This window comes from Equus quagga, chromosome 7 (assembly GCF_021613505.1).
Source record: "Equus quagga isolate Etosha38 chromosome 7, UCLA_HA_Equagga_1.0, whole genome shotgun sequence".
NCBI lineage: Eukaryota > Metazoa > Chordata > Mammalia > Perissodactyla > Equidae > Equus > Equus quagga.
In genome coordinates, this window is record NC_060273.1 from 61,340,156 (window position 1) to 61,360,824 (window position 20,669).

Genomic DNA, 20,669 nt, shown 5'->3' on the forward strand with positions numbered 1-20,669 from the left:
AAAGGAAAGTCAGTAATGCCCACCGTACCTACCACAAAGGGATGTTCTGAGGAACAAAGGAAAACTGAAATGGCTTGTGAGAAATAGAAAATACCATAATGTATGACATCTTGTCGTTATGTTACCATCATGTCAGTGTTATTTATTATCTTATACCATCCCTGTATCAGTCCCCATCTTGCTGAGCTGTTTCACTCCCATTCCCAAGCAGTCTCTCCTATGTTGGCCATTAATTTGGTTCCAAATTAATATTGCTTTGATGCTGTTTGATATATTGCAAGGAAGTGTAAAATTCAGAGGATGGTTCCGTAGTAATCTCTGTGGTGGTAGAGTTTTATAACAATTTTGCTAAAGGATAAAGTGACATTTTTAACCTACATTTCCAATGTTACTTACCAATACTGCGTTTATTATTCTGACTACAGGAAACCTGTGAATCCATCCTCAACTGTGCTTTGGAAGAGGTAAAGCAATTTGATGAAGTGCGGAAGCCGGACCACAAGCTCTTTGGGTTCCGCCTACCTTCTCAGACACCACCCCCCACCTCAGGAGCTGCAGTTCCAGACATTGGATTGGTCATCGATGGGAAGACATTGAATGCCATTTTCCAGGGAAAGCTGGAGGAGAAATTTCTGGAGTTAACTCAGTATTGCCGGTCTGTCCTGTGCTGCCGCTCCACCCCACTCCAGAAGAGTATGGTAGTCAAGCTGGTGCGAGACAAGTTGAGCGTCATGACCCTTTCCATAGGTACCTGTCATGCTGAGTGTGGGTGGCAGCTTGGCAAGGCTGATCTGACCAGGCCAGAGGTGGGAGTTCAGGTATCAAAGTCAAGATGCTCAGGCTGAGGGTCATTGTCTTAGAGGGAGAAAGTTCAAAGTGACAATCAAGCTGTGGCAGCCAGGAAACAAAGCAGAGGTTAAGTAGAGTGGGAGAGTGAATCAAAGTTCTCAGGATTAGCAGGTCAGCTAAGGAAAAATCAGGACTTGGCTGGAGGTCAAAGTCAATAGGGGCCTCAAATTCAGAACATCCAGGGAGCTCAACAGTATACACTCAGGCCAACTCAATTCTGGGAATACAGACCATTTTCCCTTCAATACTTAACACATGACACAGTACTGTGAACCTCAGGTGTTTGTGGATTTGATGTTCTGCTAAGTATTGCTGGCTGGTGGGGAGATTTTAAAAGTTAGGTCTGTCCCGTATTTAATTTTGTACGTTCATTCCTAAATACAAGGCCCCGCACGAAGCCTGCCCTCAATAAATGCTGGCTTGTTGGTGGATGAAGAATTCCTCCTAAGAGACTAAATTAATCACAGTTGAGGCAGAGAAATAAAAACTGTACTTACTTCAAACCTTCCCGCAACAACCAAACCTGGTTTACAAGAACCTTCACGACCTCTTCTCCATTAACCCTTCAGCCATCTTTCTCGCCGCAGCCGCCTTCCTCTCTCCACACCCAGCACTCCACGTTCGAATTGCTTACCATTCTCCACGAGCCTTGTCCTGTCTTTCTCACTTCCAAACCTGTTTCCTCTGTGAAACGCTCTTCCTTCCAATCCCACCTAAGCTTCCTTTCCTCTGGGAGCTCCTGCGGCACCCAGCCCTCAGGGCTCTAAAGCACTGTTTCGCTTTCTGTGAAGGCCTGCTTGGTAGACTATGAGCTCCTCGAGTAGAGGGACAATGACAGTCTTATTCACCATTTCCTGCCATGCCCGGCACTCACCAAACACACGGTCAATATTGCACTCATGGAGGGCCATTCTTACAGATGGTCCCAGGTTCTCTTCCTCCTACACAGACATGAGAAGAGATTTTCTTTCCATTGTATTTCAAATAAGAGGCCTCTCATACATTGTTTATTCTCCTGGTCTTCAGGTAAAAGTGGTCCAAAAAAAGAGGGAATAGAATATAGGGAGCAGAGCTTTAGAATCCTAATTTTATTCTCTGAATTATCTTCCTCAAAACTTCAGACACACAAGGCAATAGCCCAGGACTGAGGTAAGAGATTGGCTTCACCCCCATAGCAGCAGAAACACAACCAGCAGGGTGAGAAACAGCAGGATTCTACCCTCTACTTCCACTGGCTTGCTAACGGAAGAGGTTAAAGGTTAGATTTGTTCTGCCATGCAGAAGATTAAAATTATGCATTGTTACACTACCAAGAAAAACATCATCACTATAAGAACAATGGCTACTTATAATGACAAAATTTAAGATCAACCATTTTATTGCCAAATAATTAGGGGTAGAAAATTCTCTCCCCCAATGCCATATTCTCTATGATGTCTACTATAAATTTAATTGCATATTATTAAAATAAACTCCTGGAAAAAGGGGTGAGGCCAGGAGGAGAATGAGGGCAATGCAGTCTACAAACTACAGCCCGCAGGCTAAATCCAGCCCACTGCATGTTTTTGTAGGCATGCTAAGAATGGTTTTGATGTTTTTAAATGCAAAATGTGTAAAAGACTATTTGCCTCTCAGCAAGAACAGTTGTTCAGTTTTGCTTCTTGGCCCACAAAGCCTAAAATATTTACTATCTGGCCCTTTAGAGAAAAAGTTTGCTAAACTCTAGTCTGAAAGAAAAGGCACTGGGAAAAGCCAGGCTTGTGAGGGAGGCCTCACTGTACAGACCTGTGCTGTCCAAAATGGCTGCCACCTGGCTGCACGTGGCTATTTAAATTTAAAATTAATTAAATTGAAATACAATTTCACCAGCCGCATTTTAATAGTCACGTGGAGCTAGTAGTTTCTGTAATGAATGGTAAAGATACAGGACATTTTCATCATCACAGGAAAATCTATTTGGCAGGGCTGGGATAAAAGGAGGCTGTGTGTATGTATGTATTTCCATGCCCTCACCTCCAATTTCCTGAAACAACTTAGTTTCGTGAACAGGAACTCAGTGTGACTAAATGTGCCTCAACCAAAAAAATCAGTCAACCCCATTTTCCTATCTTCAGAAACAAAACTGAACACTGTCCCTGTCCTTGGACACAATTGACAATCTCTGATACTTCAGCTGTCCAAACATTCCGGTTGTCTCGATATAGTCAGTATTTTAACTCATGCTGAGTTAGGGAAGGTATGCCAGCCCTGGAATCAGAAAATCTGAGTTCCAAATCTCCTGGGTCCATCACTAGCTGGATGACCCTTGCCAAGTCTCTACATCGCTCAAATTCTCCATTTGCTCATCAGTAAAGTCGGTTGTAACATTTGTGGAGGCCTTTTTGTAAACTGTGAAGCACTACCCATGTCTCATTCACTCACCGTTGTAGCCCCAATACCTAATATTGTGCCTAGAAAAAAAGATGCAATATTTGTTGAATGACAAAGAAAAAGAGGGGCTTCTTGTCCAAAGAAGAAAAATATCTCTCAGGCCAAATACTGTAGCAATGGCTTCTCCTATAGGACTATTCAGAGGCACATTAAAGGGATTCAATTATGTACAAATGGGGACACTTTAGAGCCACTCTGTGAAACCCTTCTCATTATCACGCAGCAGTTGGACCAGGAATAAAGACTCCTCGTGCCCTCTCTTCTTTCAGGTGATGGAGCAAATGACGTAAGCATGATTCAAGCTGCTGATATTGGGATTGGAATATCTGGACAGGAAGGCATGCAGGTATTGTTCCCTGCAACTCTTGTTTCTTCCTTGTTCTCTTTGATCCTTGTTGGAGAGTTAAGGAACTCCCCACAGGGTTGGAGGAACTTCTCCCAAAGAGGCTTGCAGAATTATTGTCTGAAAGTCAGGAGGCTTCCATGCCTAGACGTAACCTCCATCACCACATCCCTACTGCTCAGTCCTTCAGAACACAGAGAGAGATCAAAGCATGCTCGGCTCTTTACAGACAGCTGGCAATACGTGTATTCTAAAGCCAAATAGTACCCAACCACTCAGGGAAGACTAAGCCTTCCTCTGACTCCGCGCTTCCTCCGTAACCTCCACTCACATCCAAAGTTGCAGTGCCCTCTGTGAGCAGTGACAGATATAGGAACATCTGAAAACATTCTTCAATTGCCATTTTAGTCTTGATGGCTAGATTGACCTATAAATTGCTTGGTACACTTTAATTAACAGTGTACCTAATTTAGTCAAAATTCAGCTTTGAGCTGTTAATGTTTCCCTTTACAACAGACCCCACTTTGTGGTTTTGAACCATTAACAATTGTGCCCCCCCACATTAGGGGACATTAATGCAGATATTAGGCATTGCCCATATTTGATGGTGAGGATGAAGGGACACTGTTCCCTTTGGTTATGTACCATATGCCAGAGCCTATTGAGCACTTCACATTTATTATCCCAATTAATTTAACAGTCACCACAACCCTGTGTGTTAGGGATTGTTACTCCATTTCTTTCAGATGAGGAAACTGAGGCTGAGGGAGGTAAAACAGCCTGACCAAGACTCATACCAGGATTTATAATCAGGCATGTCCAAGCCTCATACTCTTAAAGAGTACTGTGAGCTGTGTCTTGTTCTGAGTAATCCCAAAGGCAGAAGACACGTTTCAACTCCATGTAAAGGAAGAACTATCCACCCATCAGCTCCATCTGATGGGGCAGGCAAATGGCCTGCCTCAGGGGGTGGCCAAGGGTGGGCAGATGTTTGAGGATTAGCTGCATGGAAGCCCCTACTCTCTGGTTAACCATTGCATCCCATGGTACCCGACATGTACTGGGCCGCAATAAATGCTTGTTGGATACATGGAAGGAGATGAAGGGCCACACTAGACCACTGGTCCCTTTTGACCTGCGCTTCTCAGATTCTGGTGAGGTTTGGATTTCCCAGAAGAGAGAGTGAGGTGTCAGAGTCCAAAAAGCCACCCAAGGGTGCCATGTAGTGACAGAGGTTCTTTCAGACCCACTAGCCGTGGACTTAGAAAAGAGCAGTGCCCTTAAGGGAGCCTCTGCAGCGCATTGGCAGCATGGATGGAAACTGGTGTCTGCTCTGCCCTCTCAGGCCGTCATGTCCAGCGACTTTGCCATCTCCCACTTCAGACACCTCAAGAAGCTGCTGCTCGTGCACGGCCACTGGTGTTACTCACGCCTGGCCAGGATGGTGGTGTACTACTTCTACAAGAATGTGGTGAGTAGCCCTGTGCTAACCTCCTACCCGAACCTTGCGAGTCCTTGCCAGTCCTTGCTGGGGACCAGCTCTCCCCACAGTGATAGACAAAGCATCTCAGAATAAGGGAATGAGTCAGGCTGGCCTGGATTTTGAATCCTGAAACTGTCCGTTACTAGCTCTGTGAGCTTGGGCAAGACAATTCACTTCTCTGGGCCTCAACTTCTTCTTTGATAAAATGGGACTAATACTATGTATTTTGTGCAGTTCTATGAGGATTTGCAAGACTATATGGAAAGCACCTGACACATAAGAGGCAGCATGAGTTCTTGCAGGTGTGGACTCTGGAGTCAGACATACCTGATTCAAATCCAGGGCTCCTATCTTTGATAATGGCCCTGTACCCTCATTTCACCATCTCTAAAATGGGGATGGTAATAGTACAGTTCACATATTTGCTATGAGGATTCAATGAGAGCTTATATACACACACACACACACACACATACAAACATACACATATATACATATGTATACACACACCAAAGTGATTGGCATGTAGTAATCACCCTATAACGTTCGCCATTATTTTCTACTATCATTCTTGCTGCTGTCGTTACTCTTAGAGGGCCTCCATAAATAAGATTTATTTTCTGACATCAGGGAAGATGTGAAGAACTGGCCTGACCTATATCTTAGATTTTCTCCCCAGATAGAGCCACCCCAATCCAAGCGCCACATGCCAACCCTTGGGAGAGGAAGGCTTTAGGACTAGGTGGCTTCTACCTAACACTTCAGCATCGCCAGCCTTCCCAGCAGGGAGTGCATAGAGGTGAGGACACTAAGTAAAATACCTACTGGCAAAAATATTTGGAGCGGGGAGTTCATCTGGGTCTAGTCTTGCCTGACTCTAGCATGCCGAGAGAACTTGAAAGAGTCACATAACCTCTCTGAGCCTTGGTTTCCTCGTCAATAAGATGGGAGACTGACTCTCCCTGTCTCTAGAAGTATTATCAAGAGGCCTTGGTGTCAGGGCTCAGGAAATCACTATACAAATACAGACAATCGTATGAAGATATTATTGTTTCTCCTAAAAAATATGTCCATTACTTCTTTCTGCTCATAAGTGCCCAAAGCAGGCCCACACCAACTGAGGTGTTAAAGCTATCAGAGGCTCTTATGAAAAGCCCTCGATTAACAATGGGTATAGAAGAAGTCAGAACATTGCTGTACTAAGGGAGGGAACAGGGCCTGAGGTTTTTATTTTCTGGTTCAAGGATCTTTGAATAATTCCCGAGTGTCTCCAAATAGTATCCGATTCCTGTTTGCATAAGGAAAAAGAGAAGATTAAGACCACGGTGATGGAAGAGAAATTAGCCACATAGCAGCTATGAAATTGCTATTTTTTCCCTCTTGCTCCATTATCCCAGTCCTGTTTTCAGGCACTGACACAGGCACCCTCGCTCAGGAGTGAGTCTTTCTGTGCAAAGTTTAATGTATATGTAAATAAACAGGATGACAAGAAAATAATGTAAATTTGATAAACTGGATGGTAATATTATTTCAGCAAACAAGACTCTCTATTTGACCCGAACCTCACTCTCAGCATGAAAGCCTGTTTACCTAGAATTCAAAATGCCCCTGTTTAATTTTTTTCTTGCCTCCAAAGGAATTGTTCTTTTGAATAAGCACAACCTCTCCTCCGCATTAAATTTGTGAAATAGAAAAGGAAACGTTTCCAGCCAGCCATGCTTTTAAAGCTTAAATGATATTTATTTCCAGCCCGATGCCGCGCTTGAAATTGCGATACTGATGCTGCATTATCTCCCCATTGCAATTAAAGGGTGGAAAACTATGACTTCCACATCCAAAACTAATTTCAGAGGGGATTAAAACCCTGCCTGCTCTGAAATTTGAACAATGAATTAATTACTGCACTGTAGCTTCTTGGGAGGAAAAGCAGGCACCCAGTTTCCGCGATGCCATCACTGGGTTCAACATGCTCGCTCCGGGGCACAAAGATTCCAGGCAGGCAGGGGAAATGGAAACAAGGTCCGAACATGCCTGCAGAGGAATGGAATGCTCCTTAATGTTGAAACTCCAGGATGAGTGTTAGGAAAATAGAACAACTTAGATTTACTTCATTTATTCAAATCATTATTGAACACCTGCTGTGTCAGGAATATTATCAGGCACTAGGTATAGACCAGAGATCTAGACAGACTTGGTCCCCGCCCTCAAGAGGCTTACAGTCTAAATCAGGCCTCAGCAAACTTATTCTGCAAAGGCTCACATAATACACATTTTCAGTTTTGTGGGCCATGCAGCCTCTGTCACACCTGCTCCACTCTGCTGTGGCAACATGAAAGTAGCTATAAACAATATGCAAATGAACCAGTGTGGCTGTGCCCCACTGAAACCTTACTTATGGCTGGATTTGTTCTGCAGGATGTAGTTTGTCATCTCCTGGTCTCAATAAATCTTCTCAAAATGTGGTTCTTGGACTAGCAGCATGAGCATCACCTAGAAGCTGGTTAGAAATGTGGATCCTTAGGCTGTACCCCAGGCATATTAACTCAGAATCTGCATGTTGAGTAAGACCCCCCAGGTGATTCATATGAACCTTAAAGACTGACAAGCACTAGTATAGGGAAAAAGAAATTAAAAGCTAAAAAACATTTCCTATGGCACATCTTCTTAGAGGAAGGTTAGAATATGATGGACTATCACCAGGAGCCTCAACCTAATCAACCAAGAGGAAAATAATGTGTAAGCTATGACCTGAAAGAAGAGGAGCTACAACTATGAGTTAACCAGACTCCCTGCCAAGAAGGAGAGGTCAATAATCTGAGTCCTTTAAGGAAATATTTCCAGCAGTTTATTATTTTATAGCATAGATTGTATCTAATTCCAAAAAGTCTAAGTGACATACAGTAAAAACATGAAGGCAATAGGGAAGTTATAAAGGAAACATAAGGGTTTGGATCAGGAAACATAGAGAGGAACCTGAGATAAGATGCTGAGTATGAAATATGTGGTTAAAACAGCAGACCAGTTCTCCAGGAGAAAGACTCCCACTTTCATCTAAATCCAGAGATCAATTTGCAAACAATTAGAAAAAGGTCACACAAAAATTTTCAGGAACTTGTCTTCAGTGGCATTTTTATAGGAAACGAAAATTAACCTCTATATGGTCACCCGTTTTTCTAACAACCCTTAATAAAAATCAATATTAAATTATAATTCAATAAGAACATCTCAATGGGAAACTGAGCCAATGATATCCAAACACATAGCACTTTATTGCTTTAACTAGGGCTTAGATGAAGCCCTTTGACACCACTGCTGTGTCGGGTAGGGCAAAGAGCTCAATAAACCTCAACAGGCAGTTCACTCAAGTTCTCCACGCCACCTTGGTGCCTGTACTATTTCCTTGGTGCTTAGTACTGCTTGATACTGTTTGGTATACTAACATTAACATCCACCACCATTTATAGAGAACCTACCGTGCACCAGACTCTGTGCTAAGAACTTTACGTACATACGTAACTATGAGAGCTAAGTGTGGTGTAGGGGTTAAGAGCATATGTGCTAGAGCCAGACTGGGCTCAAACCCCAGCCCCGCCCTGCTACTTAATAGCAATGTGTCCTTAATTACTTATTTAAGCTCTCTGTATCTCAGTCTCTTTGTCTGTAAAATGGGGATACCACAGAACTCTCAGGTTTATTGTGTGCATATATGAGTTAAAATGTGTGAGGTGCTTAGAACAGCACCCCAAATACAGTGTATGCTTAGTTTGTCCAGATTAAACTAGGTGATAATGATGACAATGACAACAACAGGTGCTAACAGCCTTATGGGGTGGGGACAGTTATTATCTATTTTATAGATGTGGTAGCTGAGGGCCAACGGGGTTACCCAGATCTCACAGCTAACTAAGTCACAGAATCAGGATGGGACCCAGTTCTAGTCTACTCCACACTCCCCACTGTCCTCGTCATGATGGCATTTCGTGCCTCCTGGAGGTCCAAGCACCCTCTTCTCTGGTAGTTGCCAAATTCCTTGCAGGCAAGGGTCGCTCTGACACAGGTCGTGTGTCTGCTCTCCAAGCCTCCCTAGCACCATGCCTCAACACAAATTGTTCAAGAATGTTACGTGATGATGTCGTCACACTTGGCCACAGAGCTTCCACACCCCTTCCACACCAGCCAAGGCCATCGCCCCTCTTCCTTCCTCACCTTTGCCTATGACCAGAGCTTGAGTGAACACTGGATCAAGCATCATGGCTCGTACAGGATGATAATGGTGTACAACTTAGAAACTGCAATTTGGTGAGACAAAGCTGATGCTCGCAGTCCGGGGAGATTCAGGCTTGGGGTAAAAGGGCTAGAACTACATTGTGAGACGTTAGAGGATGGCCTGTGGAGAGTACATGTGCTGCCTCGCCCCCTCTGGCATCCATGGCAGAAACTGCCAGCCACAGCGGTCTGTGTGCAATGCTTTCCCCACACAGCACCCCAGGGTGGAACCTACTGCCTTTCCTAGTGTGGGATAAAGGACTCTGCACTGGAGTGCTGGACGTTGAGCTGTGCTCTCAGATCTTGAATTCACTTTAACAAGTGCATCCACTTCCCACATATGATGAGGGTAGACTCCGGAGCCAGACATCTGGGTCTGAATCCCAGCTTCACTGCTTACTACCTCTATAATCCCAGCCTAGTCACTTGACCTCTCGGAGGCTCAGTTTCCTCAAATGGAAAATGGGGATAATAGTGACTGCCTCAGAGGGCCATTAGGAGAATTGAATGGATCAGAACAGAGCTTGCCACAGAGTAAGTGCTTTATGAGTCTTTATTGCCATTGTTGCTATTATTGATCTCATCTGTAAGATGACGAGGTTGAATTATATGTCACTTCCAGCCCTGTCATCCTAGGATTCTAGAACCTCAAGTCACTGTTCCAACCCCAGTGGCTGAGGGACTTTGGTTTAGTCGCTTACCCTATCTGAGCCACTCAAGCTGCCTATGTGTAGATGGAGGTGAGAGTTATCGTCTCACCCATCTAGTTGGGGAGGGAGAAGCAAGGCAAGGAGCACGAAGGGCCGAAAAGAATTTTTTAAACCACACACAGAGAAGTTGAAGCCTCATACATTTGCTGAACACTGGTATCAAAGAGACTTTCTAATACTTTGGTTCTTCTCAAACCCTCCGTGTCAAGTACACAAGTGGTTGATATTGATCTGGGGGCTCAAAGTCTGCCGATAGTGTATTTCAAACCTACCTACAGCACAGGAAATAACTGAGCCCCTTCCCCCTAAATCCCCTCCTCTGAGAAATAACTTCACCAAAACTCGAGTGCAGGAGGAAATCCCTTGCGACAGCACGAGACTGCAGTGGGAGGAGGTGACCTGGAGCCTGGAATCGCCAAGGGAGGCGAGCCTGGCCTTCAGGCAGAGAGATGCAAAGTCCAGGATTCTCAGAGTACTGGGATCTCTCTCAGAGCCAGGATGCTGCCCACTAGTCATCTGGGCAGAAAAGCCAAAGGACGGAACTCCTTGGCTGGAAGAATCTCGTTCAGTATTGTCACTGCATCATCCAAAGATGGGGCTGAGAAAGCTTGAGGGATGGTCAAAGAGAGAGAGCTTTGAAAACTCAGTGGCTGGTTGTACCACTTTCTAGCTCTGAACTTGAGCAAGGGGTAGCTGAGTATCTCAGAGCCTCAGATTCCTCAGCTGTAGAGTGGGACTAATATTCTTATTATCAATATGTAATATATTAATATAACACACAAATATAGTTTTATATTAGCAATAATACTAATCTTGCAAGATTGTTAGGACAAATTATAATGTATATTGCACATCTAATAATGTACTATCTACTGATCCTATAATACCTCTCACACACCTGGCACAAATAGCTCAATAATTATTTCTGACTACGACTAATAATATTAACGTTCATATTATCATCATTACAAGAATAAATAGAGAGCAAAATAACACTGACCCAGTAGTTAGGGAATGAGAATTCTAGCTTGAACACAAACCTGCCGAATGATTTCTTACAGTACCCTTCACCTCTCTGTGCCTCAGCGACACCGAGCTGAGAAGCTCTAGTGGTTACTCCAGGACCGGCTGCTTACATGACCTTGGTCAAGTCACCAAACCACGTCACAATACGGTAGACAATAATAGTGACCCAGCCCATCTCAGGCGGGGAGGCCTGGAGTGGGAAGGACCTTTGAAAACATAAAGCAAGTTTAGGCAGAAGATTTCTTATTCACCCTCCAGAGTTGCATGACCATTAGGGAAGTATTGTTGAGGAAAACCTCGTGAAGTCATCTTCCCGCCAGGCTTCCTGCCTGCGGTCCAGTTTTCTGTCATCCCTCTCTCAGGGACATCCTTTTCTTTTACCACACTACTACTAATAATCACTGCCTTTTATGTGTCACGTGTTGTAGTCTAGGTACTTCTATTTCCATCTGAAAGATGCCAAGATGATGTTCAGAAAAGTTAAGCCATTTGCCTAAGGTCACACAGCTAGTAAATGACAGAATTGGGGATTCACAACCAGGCCTCTTTGCCTCCAAAACCTGTGCTCTTACCCACCAGAGTTTACTACCTTAACAAGCTGGTGGGGTTTCCTTCAGGTCCTGAAGAACATTAAGACTAGTTAGTGGTAGTAGTAATCGCAGCAGCACCTGCTGCTCCGAGGATTAGTGTTCTCTCCAAACCTTACACATCCTGCATGCCATGAATGAGGAAACTGAAGCCCCAAGTCAGCGCAGGTGACTTGTCGGAGCTCCCGAGCAGCAGCAGATGACAAGCTGCCCGCAGGTCCGCGCTCACAAGGCCACGCTCTCTGCCCGCAGTGCTACGTCAACCTGCTCTTCTGGTACCAGTTCTTCTGTGGCTTCTCTGGCTCCACCATGATTGATTACTGGCAGATGATATTCTTCAATCTCTTCTTCACCTCCTTGCCTCCTCTCGTCTTTGGAATCCTCGATAAAGACATCTCTGCAGAAACTCTCCTGGCGTTGCCTGAGCTATACAAGCGCGGCCAGAACTCCGAGGTGAGGGGCCCGGGCAGGCGGGGGAGGTGGCCTCAGCTTCTGCCTGACCTCCGACTCCTCCCTGGAGGTGTCAGAGAAAGAGCACTGGGCTGGGGGTCCCACTCTGCCACTTACCTCCCATGTGACCGAGGAACTCGGCTCCCTGTTGCTGGCCTGTTTCTCATTTGCTGTTGAGGGTGATGGACCAGACCCATAGGTATTTTTCTTTTTAGTTCTCTCTTAATTATATCACACATTAATACGTGACTGCCCTAGTTGAAGGGGGAGAGGACATGCAGAAAGTTCCCTCTTAGCTGGTTTCTCTCTCCAGGCTTTCGACAGAACCCCCCAAGGCTTGGTTTGGGAACCCCTGGGGTTAAAGCTAGTTTGCTCATTACTGGGTGAGACATTCAAAAATGAGGGCTTCTACCTCACATCGGGGAAAGCAAAACTTAAAACTCAAGGTTACACGTGGTCTAGAACTTGCTAGTATCAAGTAGACTGAAGGAGGCCCAAGAAGCCATCAGGATAGTTTCTTAGAAGGCACAGGGAGGCCCCACTGGTGCCCAGGATGATTTGAAGAAGTCGTACAGCACCAGTCCAGGTGGTCAGACTGGCACAGACGTGGGCCAGGAGGTTGGGTGGAAGAGACAGAGAGGGAAACCAACCCCCTCGAAGGAGGAGCTCTGGGAAAAGGGACATCGAAATGCCTAGAGTACCTTTGCACCTGGGGGAAAGGAGAGCCAAGTCAGATGTGGTATTTGAGAGCTGGTGATGTTGGGTGGACAGCCAACAAAGAACCAAGCCCAATCCTGACCCAAAGACTGGAGGAGAGCAAGACAGCCCAGCATTTCAGGCGAGGGAGACGTGGGGGTGGCACATGTACATGCTAGGCCATTCTAAGTGTCCCCTTCCTGTAGGCAAGCTGGCTGCATAATGCATTCCTTGAGTATCTAACATTAAAAGAAGTTAATGTAGCAAAAACAAACTGTAAACGGTTTCACTTTTCCCAGGGAAGGCAGGAAGACTGAAGCACAAAATGGGAAGTCTTATCTCTGAAGCCACCGAGCTCTGTCTCTTGGGACCTGTGATCCTGGGCTGTGATTGAGAGCTCCTTTTTAAAAACCTTAGAATCCCCAGACTTACCAAGTTCGTCTTAGCACTAGCAACGTGCAAATGAATGGTAGTCATTAATAACTGAGCACTAATGCACAATTGCATTTAGACCTCTCAAAACCCAAGAAAATAGTTGGTGTTGTTTTCTTCCACTTTCTACGGAAGAAGAATCAATTCTCAAATCAGTTTAGTGACTTGCACAAGGTCACAGTTGGTGATAGAGCTAAGATTTGAACTGAGGTCTGTCACCCCCAGGTCCATGCTCTAAATCATTCCATTCTATTGCCTCTAAGATAAGAGGTGTTGTAAGTGCCATATAGTGTGCTCCAGCTCAGCATGAGGAAGTTGCTTGCAAAGCAAAGAGGCTTGCTTCGAGGGCGGTAACTGTTGATGTATTCTTTCCTGGCAGTGCTATAACATGTTCACTTTCTGGATTTCCATGATGGATGCATTCTACCAGAGCCTCATCTGTTTCTTTATTCCTTACCTGGTAAGTCATCTAATCCCATTCTAACCATACAAATCACAGAGTAGCATTGCTCCTGTTTATATGAAGTCCTAGACTGGTAGTGTCTTTCTGGACACTTTAGAGCAGAGGCTCCAAACAGGTGGCCTGCAGATTACATCCAAACCAGGGTATTTGAAAAGTCAGAACACTTTACTAAAAGAGCTTAATTTCTGCCAGCTTTTGAAAAACTGAAAGCTATCAGTACACTGGGTGATTTTTCCCTCATGGCAAAAATCCAGAGTTGACTCAACAGACCTGTTTAGATAGGGTGCATGTTCTCCAGCTTGCCATAGTCCCCACCACTCCCTTTTGTCTTATACCTGGCCTTCTTCACTCATTTACTCTTTCTTACTTGAGCACTGAAGGTATTTGAATTTACAACCCTTGATTTATATTTATAGTTGTGCTTCTAAGGTCAAAGCAGCATTCAGGCAGCAAGTTCTGATAGTAAGGAATACTACATTATCTGAAATAAAAGCAAGAATGCAGATAACAAGGGATACCAGCCGCATCTCAATTTGGTCCCCCAGTTTAAAGAGTAAGAATTTAGATAGCAAAGGATATCTGCATTCTTCCTGGACGGGGAACCAGGATGTGGGATAATTGCTACTAGGTAAACAGTGGTGTCTATCTGACCTCTGGGCTCACATACTTTTGCAACTAGCAACAAGATGGGTGTCAACGAAGCAGACGTTTTGTGCTATGTTTGAATTTTCTCACTTATAATACCCTCCCTGCCCAGGCCTCTACTTGCCTTTCCAGCTTCATCTTTTGTCCCCATGATGTGCTCAACAAATCTGCTATCTAGGACCATTTGAACTTTTCGCCCTCAGTTCTGGCCTCTGCCTAGTCTGCCTTTCCTTTCTCTTTTCAAGAGATTAACTCCTCTTATTATGGTCTCAGCTGGTATCTCCCCTCTTCTGTTCTCCCAGGGGGCCTTGTACTTGCCCTTCATTATAGCATTTACCCCCTGAAGTACAGTTGCCCTGCCTAGTGAACTGTAAACTCTTTGAAGGTGGACAGAGAAGTATCTTCAGCAATTGGCATTGTGTCTAGTGGGTGTTCAATATATTCTTTGTTCATTCATTCCACAATGTTCTGGAATACCCATCATGGCTTCCTCTGAAAATGTGTTTCTAAAGAATTTCATCCTGTCCACTCACTCCTCGTCTTGTCTATTCCTCGGGTCAGTTCCACATGGATGGCAGCTGGATGGAAAGCTTCTCCCCATTCCTTCCCCTCCCTTGACACCTGCCTTCACTGATGCTTTATAATCACTGTGTCCAAGCCAAGGCCTTGAGTCCCTGGGCACAGCTCACAGTGCCTGTTTGTTACTCCTCTGCAGACCTACAAGGACTCTGATATCGATGTCTTTACCTTTGGGACACCCATCAACACCATCTCCCTCGCCACAATCCTCTTGCACCAAGCAATGGAAATGAAGACCTGGGTGAGTGCCTCAGAGCCCCTTTCGCCTAACAATTGTCTTCCTGTCCATTGACCACATCCAGATGTCTGAGTTGTTTCACTGTATATTATTGATCTCCTTGATACATACTAGACTCCTACCTGTGTCCCACTTGTGCAGGGATGAAAGAGGTATAGAAGATAAAATTAATAAAATTCCTGGCTTCAACTTACTTATCATCTAGTCAGGATGATAAAATTAAGACTTATATTTTTAAAAATGACAATTTGTTGAAAAAAAGATATTTTTTTTATTAAAAAATCAGAGGTGTTTCAGAAACAAGAAAAACATTAGACTGATGGTATTCAAGGCTGTGTTGGGAAGGTATGTTCCCCATTTAATTCCGGGGTAAAAGGCTAGAAGACTGCCTCCATGTAAGCACATCTCAAACATGTCCAAATATCACATTTTCATATCTTAAAAAGGCAGTGCCAGATTTCTCATTAAATTCTTGAAGTCAGTGATAATTGTAAAAACAAAGAGTTTAAAATTATATACAGATACCTATCTACATGATTTAATATATTATCTTATTTAACCTCCTAGAACCCTTTGTGTTAGGTGGAGGTTTTTTGTATTCTTTTTTTTTTTTTTCAGTTTTATTGAGAGAGAATTGACATACAGCACTGTATGAGTTTAAGGTGCACAGCATAATGATACACATATATTGTGAAGAGGTGGATATTAACTAAACTTATTGTGGTAATCATTGTGCAATATATGCGTGTGTTAGGTGTTTTTTTATTCCCATTTTATAGATATTGAAAAAGGTACAAGAAACTTTCCCCAAGCAGTTCAAGACAGAAGCAAATATGAACGCCGGCAGTCTGACTCTTGACCTTTTAACTGCTGTGCTAATAGTCTGAGGAGATGAGATTGAACGGTGCAGGAAAACCACTTGACAGAAAGATGTGTCCTTAGCCAAGCGGAAGGGCTCTTTCGGAGAGCATATGTATTAAAAATTTCAAAAATGCCCCAAGTAGGCTCAATGTGTTCCCTACGTTCTGCAGTGGAACTTCCTCCCCAACCTCCTACCCCCTAAAAGCTAGAGCAGGCCCTGACCTGCTGGGCAGTAGCTGATGAGAGCCATACAAGGGAACTTCTGGATCACAGAGTTCCCATTTTGAAAACCCCTTCTTCTCCCATTCATGCCAATGACAGATAGAACAAAGTAATAAAACCAAAAAGGCATAGCCAAGCTTAAGGATAGGATAAATTTCTTCAAGAACCACCAGCACCGAAAGCGGCTGAACCACAATGGGGTGGGGGAGGGGAAAGTACTGCACAGGCTCAAACTGAAGGTTTTCTGGAATCCAGGACAGGAAACAGACTATGGCAGTGGGAGCCTGGCTCCTGTGGGGTAAGGAAGACTGGAACCCCATTTACTGCTGGGTCCCAGGTCTGGGCTGGAGTTCCCCCACTCAAGAAAGAAAACTAAAGATGAGATGACAATGACAAGCTATTTGGAGTTACAGTTTTATCAGAAGCTGTGAGAAAGGTAGGCAAGAGTCAGAGATAGAACTTTAGTACTAGAAACTGAGCCAAGCTAAGGAAACATTTAGAACTCTTGAAAATGAAAAATTTTGTCATTGAAACTAAAAATGCAATTTGTAGGACCCACTCTAGATTGACACTGGCAAAAAGTCAACTACCACATTGGAAGGTAGTATTGGAAACTCATCCAGAATGCTGCTCAAATGTGAAAAAGTAGTTAGGAGGAGTGGTGGCTAGGCTAAATGACTCCAGCATCCACAAAATAGGAGTCATAAAAGAAGAAAAAGGAAAGAATGGTAGAGAAGCAATAGATGAAGAGATAATCAATGAGAATGAAAATTAATCAAAATAAATCTGGATATATGGCCTGGATATATCAAATGGAAACTGTGCAGAGTAAAAGACAAAGAGACAATCTTAAAGCCTACCAGAGACTAGGAACAAATCACTCGAAAAGGAAGAGCAGTTAAAATGACAAACAATAGAAGCCAGAAAACAATGGAGTAATTATCTTCAGAGGCCTGAGGGGAACAACAGTTACCCTATTAATGCTAGGGCAAAGACACGACATTCTCAGAGAAACTCATAGACCCTCACTAAAAGAAGAAACCTACTTCTGCAAGAACATAAAATCTAAAACTGTAAGAAACAACATAATGGCAAAGAAGGGCTGTTCAATAGGTAGTTAATTTATGCTAAAGCTTTCATCATGACCACATTTAACTATAAATTTTCCCATAAAAGTCCACATTTATATAGTGTCTCTTAAAACTTAAGTTATCTTAATATTTAAAAATAGTATCTTAAAAACTTAAGAGGAATGTAGGAAACTCAATTCAGCAGAATATAGGGAAGATGAAAAGAGCAAAAGAAATGATGGCGGATAAAACGTACAAAATAAGAGGTTCAAAATAAATCCAAATATATCAGTACTTATAATAAATGTAAGTGGATTTAATTCACCTATTAAAAGCAAAAATTGTCAGATTGGATGTTATCCAGCAAATATAGGAAGAAATAGACAAATTCACCATTATGGTGTGAGATTTTTGTACAACTCTATCAGAAACAGATATAGATCAAATAGGATATGGAAGCTTTGAATAAATTAGCACACTTGATCGACTATAGTTAGATCTAATATATAAAATCCTGCTCCAAATAGCAAACATGCATCTTTTCAAACACACACAGACCATATACCAAAAATTCAAAGAAAAAGAGTGAATTCTGAATCACAAAGGAATTAGAAAGACTCAGTATCGTAAAGAGCGTGTTTTCTGACAACAATGCATTTAGATTAAAAACAAGCAAGAAAAAGATAGCCAAACAAACCTAACATGCTTGGAAATTTCAAAACGCACTGCTAAATAACTCACACAGTCAGGAGTAAATCATGATGGAAATTATACTTGTTGCTGAATGACTATAAAAATACCACATTTGCAAACTTGTGGCATGCAGCTAAAGCTTTTATTATTAAAAACAAAAAGAAGAAAAACAAGTTAAGAATTCAACTCTAAGGAACTTTAAAAAATTACCATGTAAACCTAAAGAAAATAGAAGAAAAGAAAAAAGATAAGAGAAAAATCAAGGAAACAATAGAAACTAATGTCTGGCAAAACTGATCCAGGATAAGACACAGAAAGAAGAACCAGAAAAACAATACTAGGAATGCAAAAGACTGTAATCATAGATATAATCAATTTTTAAATATTTTTTTGAAAATGTAAGCCAGTTCATAATTTCTTTAAATGTGAACTTTACCAAAACATAGTCAAGATCATTCAGCAAACCTGAATAAAACAATCACCATTAAAGAAATTTAATTGGTAATCCTGTCCCCAAAGCCACAAACCCAGAGTATTATAAGGGTAGGTTTGACCAAATTTATAAGGGACAGATAATCCCTATCTTAAACCAACTTTTTCACAGATTAGAAAAGTGGAAAAGACAGGCAATTCATTTTTCATGGCTAGAATAATCCTGATACCAAAATGGGCATGGAGAGTTCAAGAAAAGAAAATTTTAGGCCAATCTCACTAAATGAACATAGATGTAAAAATTCTAAATAGAATTATTGGCAAACCAACTGAGCAGTGTATTAAAGATAATAACGTCCAACCAAGGAACTTTCATATCCTGTTAGTAGACTGTAAACTGAAACCACCACTCTGGAGAACAATTTGAAAATAGCTAGAGGAGTTTAAGTACTCCTATGCTGTGACACACTTCCCCTTGTAAATATGCACCCTGGAAATACTCCTACGTGTATATACAGAGGCATGTACACGAATGTTTGTTACAGCATTGTTCTTAATAGAAAAAAAAAATTAGAAGTAGCCTAAATCTTCATCAACAGAAAAATAAATAAATTGTGGCATATTCATACAATAAACAGTTAAAATGAATAAACTAGAGCCGTATCTATCAACACAGATAAGACTACAAAACACAATGTCTATTGAAAAACAAGTTACAGAAGGATACGTACACATGAAAAAGTAAAACAGTATCCATAAACGTGCATACAGAAACATGTATATACAAAATATGCATAAGAATGATGAATGCTGAATTTATGTTCAAGATTAAAGAGAAAACATTTGCAAGGGATACATGGGTTCTTTAATTGTATCTGTAAGACTCAGTCTTTTAATAAAACTCAGGCAAATATGATATAAGGTTAAAATTGATAAAGCTGGGGGTTGAATATATGAGGTTTGTTATCTCTATGCTTGAAATATTTCACAATAATTTAATTACATTTTTAAATAACTAGCCCAAGATATTTTCCAAGAGGAACTCTGCTCTCTATGACCCTCTTAACCATTAGATTTTTTTTGACCTTTCAAAATGCCCTGTGAAGTATAATCAGTCCTCGATTGTGTATTAAATGGGTGATGAAACTCAAGATTCTGCATCCTCTGATTGCTCACTCAGCCCACTTTCTCAGAGCACTGCATTCATCTGCTTTGAAAGAGGGTAGCTGTTCCTTTCACTCACCATTCAGCATTATTAATCCACCTAAGGCATCTCTAGACCAGGTATCCCGATAGTTACCGGTGATTTCTGGTGCTCTCGGGAAAGGAGTCAGCTGCAAGAATCATTATGAAAGTGCTTGAAGCAGGGGGAGTCTGTTTCTTCCCTGGGTAGAAACCTAACATGAATTTTAATAACTGTGTCACTTTTCACAGTCCCCACGAAAGCAGTGAAAAAATTAGCTAACTGCTTTCTTCTTCAGGAACAGAGTCTAGATTTTTCAGATCACCTTTCCCACTGAAAACAACTAAAAATAAGGAAGAACTTATTTTAAAAAAAGAAAAAAAACACTCCTTAAAAGCATAAAAGAGCTGACAGGATAGTAAAAACAAAAAGCTCTGGGAAAGGGGAATTCTAGAGACACAAGGTGAGCCAGAGCCTCTGTTTTCTTGAGGGTGTTTGCAATCCTGCCCAAAAGGAACTTGGTTTTTGACAGACTTGACTGAGCAAAAAGTTCAGGAATCAAAACCCAGACACCAAAGGTAGGAGTCTAATAAGAGATTACATTAAATTAGGACCCCAAAGGCTATACCACCCAAAAGTGGACCAGCTTGTACACCCTCCCCCACAGGGACTAAAAGGATTGTTCCCATTGTGCTGAACAAAGCAAGGAGAATCAATATAAAGAAGCTGCCCTGGGACACAGACCACGTGCTGGCCTCAGACAGATTTGCAGCCTAGGTTTGCAACACCTGGGTGAGCCAAACTTCGACCTATGAATTCAGTTTAAAATGACTCAGTGGCCAGGGACATTGCAAAATAAACACACACACCCTCTCTAGAGAAAAGTATGTCATCCTAAGGCTCAAATTGTCCCTATGAACTTTTCAAGGGCAATAACCATCACATATTCAAAAATAACCAAGCTCTCAAGGAAACAAGAACCCATTAATGAGGGTCAAAAAAAAATCAGGG

The 20,669-nt window shown here is 42.5% G+C and overlaps 1 protein-coding gene across 8 annotated transcripts in view; it reads left to right on the forward strand.

Moving 5' to 3' along the window:
• Positions 1–20,669, forward strand: part of ATP10B (ATPase phospholipid transporting 10B (putative)) — a 285,082-nt gene that overhangs the window by 254,483 nt on the left and 9,930 nt on the right. For all 8 annotated transcript variants that reach the window (XM_046667349.1, XM_046667350.1, XM_046667353.1 and 5 more), the window contains 6 exons: positions 426–747; positions 3,549–3,625; positions 4,968–5,093; positions 11,947–12,147; positions 13,652–13,732; positions 15,096–15,200. In XM_046667349.1, the coding sequence (XP_046523305.1) occupies positions 426–747; positions 3,549–3,625; positions 4,968–5,093; positions 11,947–12,147; positions 13,652–13,732; positions 15,096–15,200 (912 nt within the window). The remainder of the gene's footprint in view (positions 1–425; positions 748–3,548; positions 3,626–4,967; positions 5,094–11,946; positions 12,148–13,651; positions 13,733–15,095; positions 15,201–20,669) is intronic.